The sequence below is a fragment of the Trypanosoma rangeli genome (genome assembly GCF_003719475.1).
Source record: "Trypanosoma rangeli strain AM80 chromosome Unknown Tra_15.4_contig_00124, whole genome shotgun sequence".
Taxonomy (NCBI): Eukaryota; Euglenozoa; class Kinetoplastea; order Trypanosomatida; family Trypanosomatidae; genus Trypanosoma; species Trypanosoma rangeli.
Genome location: NW_021705868.1, coordinates 17,521 through 18,553, shown reverse-complemented (window position 1 = coordinate 18,553; position 1,033 = coordinate 17,521). Strand labels below are relative to the sequence as shown.

The 1,033-nt window shown below is 49.8% G+C and overlaps 1 protein-coding gene across 1 annotated transcript, besides 2 other annotated features; it reads left to right on the top strand.

Moving 5' to 3' along the window:
• Window positions 1-414: 414 nt before the first annotated feature.
• Window positions 415-442: a microsatellite.
• A 128-nt stretch (window positions 443-570) lies between these two features.
• TraAM80_04306 (uncharacterized protein) lies at window positions 571-894 on the top strand (the record flags this gene model as incomplete). The annotated part of the gene is made up of 1 exon (XM_029381239.1): window positions 571-894. The coding sequence occupies one exon, from the start codon at window positions 571-573 to the stop codon at window positions 892-894; it is 324 nt and encodes a 107-aa protein (XP_029238916.1).
• Window positions 895-908: 14 nt separating this feature from the next.
• Window positions 909-929: a microsatellite.
• Window positions 930-1,033: the final 104 nt, after the last annotated feature.

The following is a 1,033-nucleotide window of genomic DNA, read 5'->3' as shown; positions in this document are numbered from 1 at the left end:
GTTTTTGTTTGTTTGTTTGTGTTTCTCAATATCATTTTACTTACCATTTCAGGGCTGCAGTCCATTGTGCGAAGCGCCACTGACGGATACGTAGGCCTTTCATAATATGTTATGAGGCGCCAGAAGGTGAGACCTGGAGACATGAAGAGGACGCGGCGTTGTTGCATGCACGCACGCGTGGCCTGTTTCCGTTTTACTAGTGATCTTGACGTTGGTATTTTCTTTGCGCATGTGAAAGAACGGTGGGAGTCTGCTGTGTGAGTTATTGCAATGAACACAGAGAGAGAGAGAAGGAGAAAAACACACATGCACACAAGTCGACATTTAAAGGCCCCCGGCTTTTGTCTTATATCTGGCACTGGTGAGAAGGAAATTGCAGCTCTTGTGCTTCCCTAAGACGTGCATGGATGTCACGGGTGGGGGGGGGGGGGGGGGGGGGGGGCTTTGTGTGTGTGTGCGCGTGTCTGTATTAGTAACGGTGAGGTAGTGAAGAGGGACAAGAAGCCCAGGGAGTTGCAAACACGGTGACAGCCTTCATGCTGAAAGGCAAGCCTTAATGGCGGGTCAGTCATGCGCGAGGGATGCTGCGGCGACGGTGCTCCTTTTTGCGATAAGGAGCGCGAGTTCTCCATGGATGGGGAGGAAATCGAAGGGGCACGTCGTAAAGCGGCAGACGCCCACACAACTGCTGCGTGTCTGCGAACAAAACTAAAAATAAGAGCGTACCCCTTCTTTGTGTTTTGTTTTTATATGAACTGTTTTGGAACGCACGACATGGCAGTTCCTCAGATGGACGGCAACAAGCCTCACATGCAAGCACGACATTTGCAGAGGGAGAAACAAGACGAAACGAACGAGGAGCCAACGATTTATAAATTTGCACATGGGAGCTGACCACTACGGCCAGGCACTCACACACACACACACACGAATAAGAAAAAAAAAAAAATAGTAGAGACACAAACACGGACGTAGATGTTTACGGAGCCCGTCCCCCTACGCAAGTGTATTGACATCCGATGTGACTTGTTTG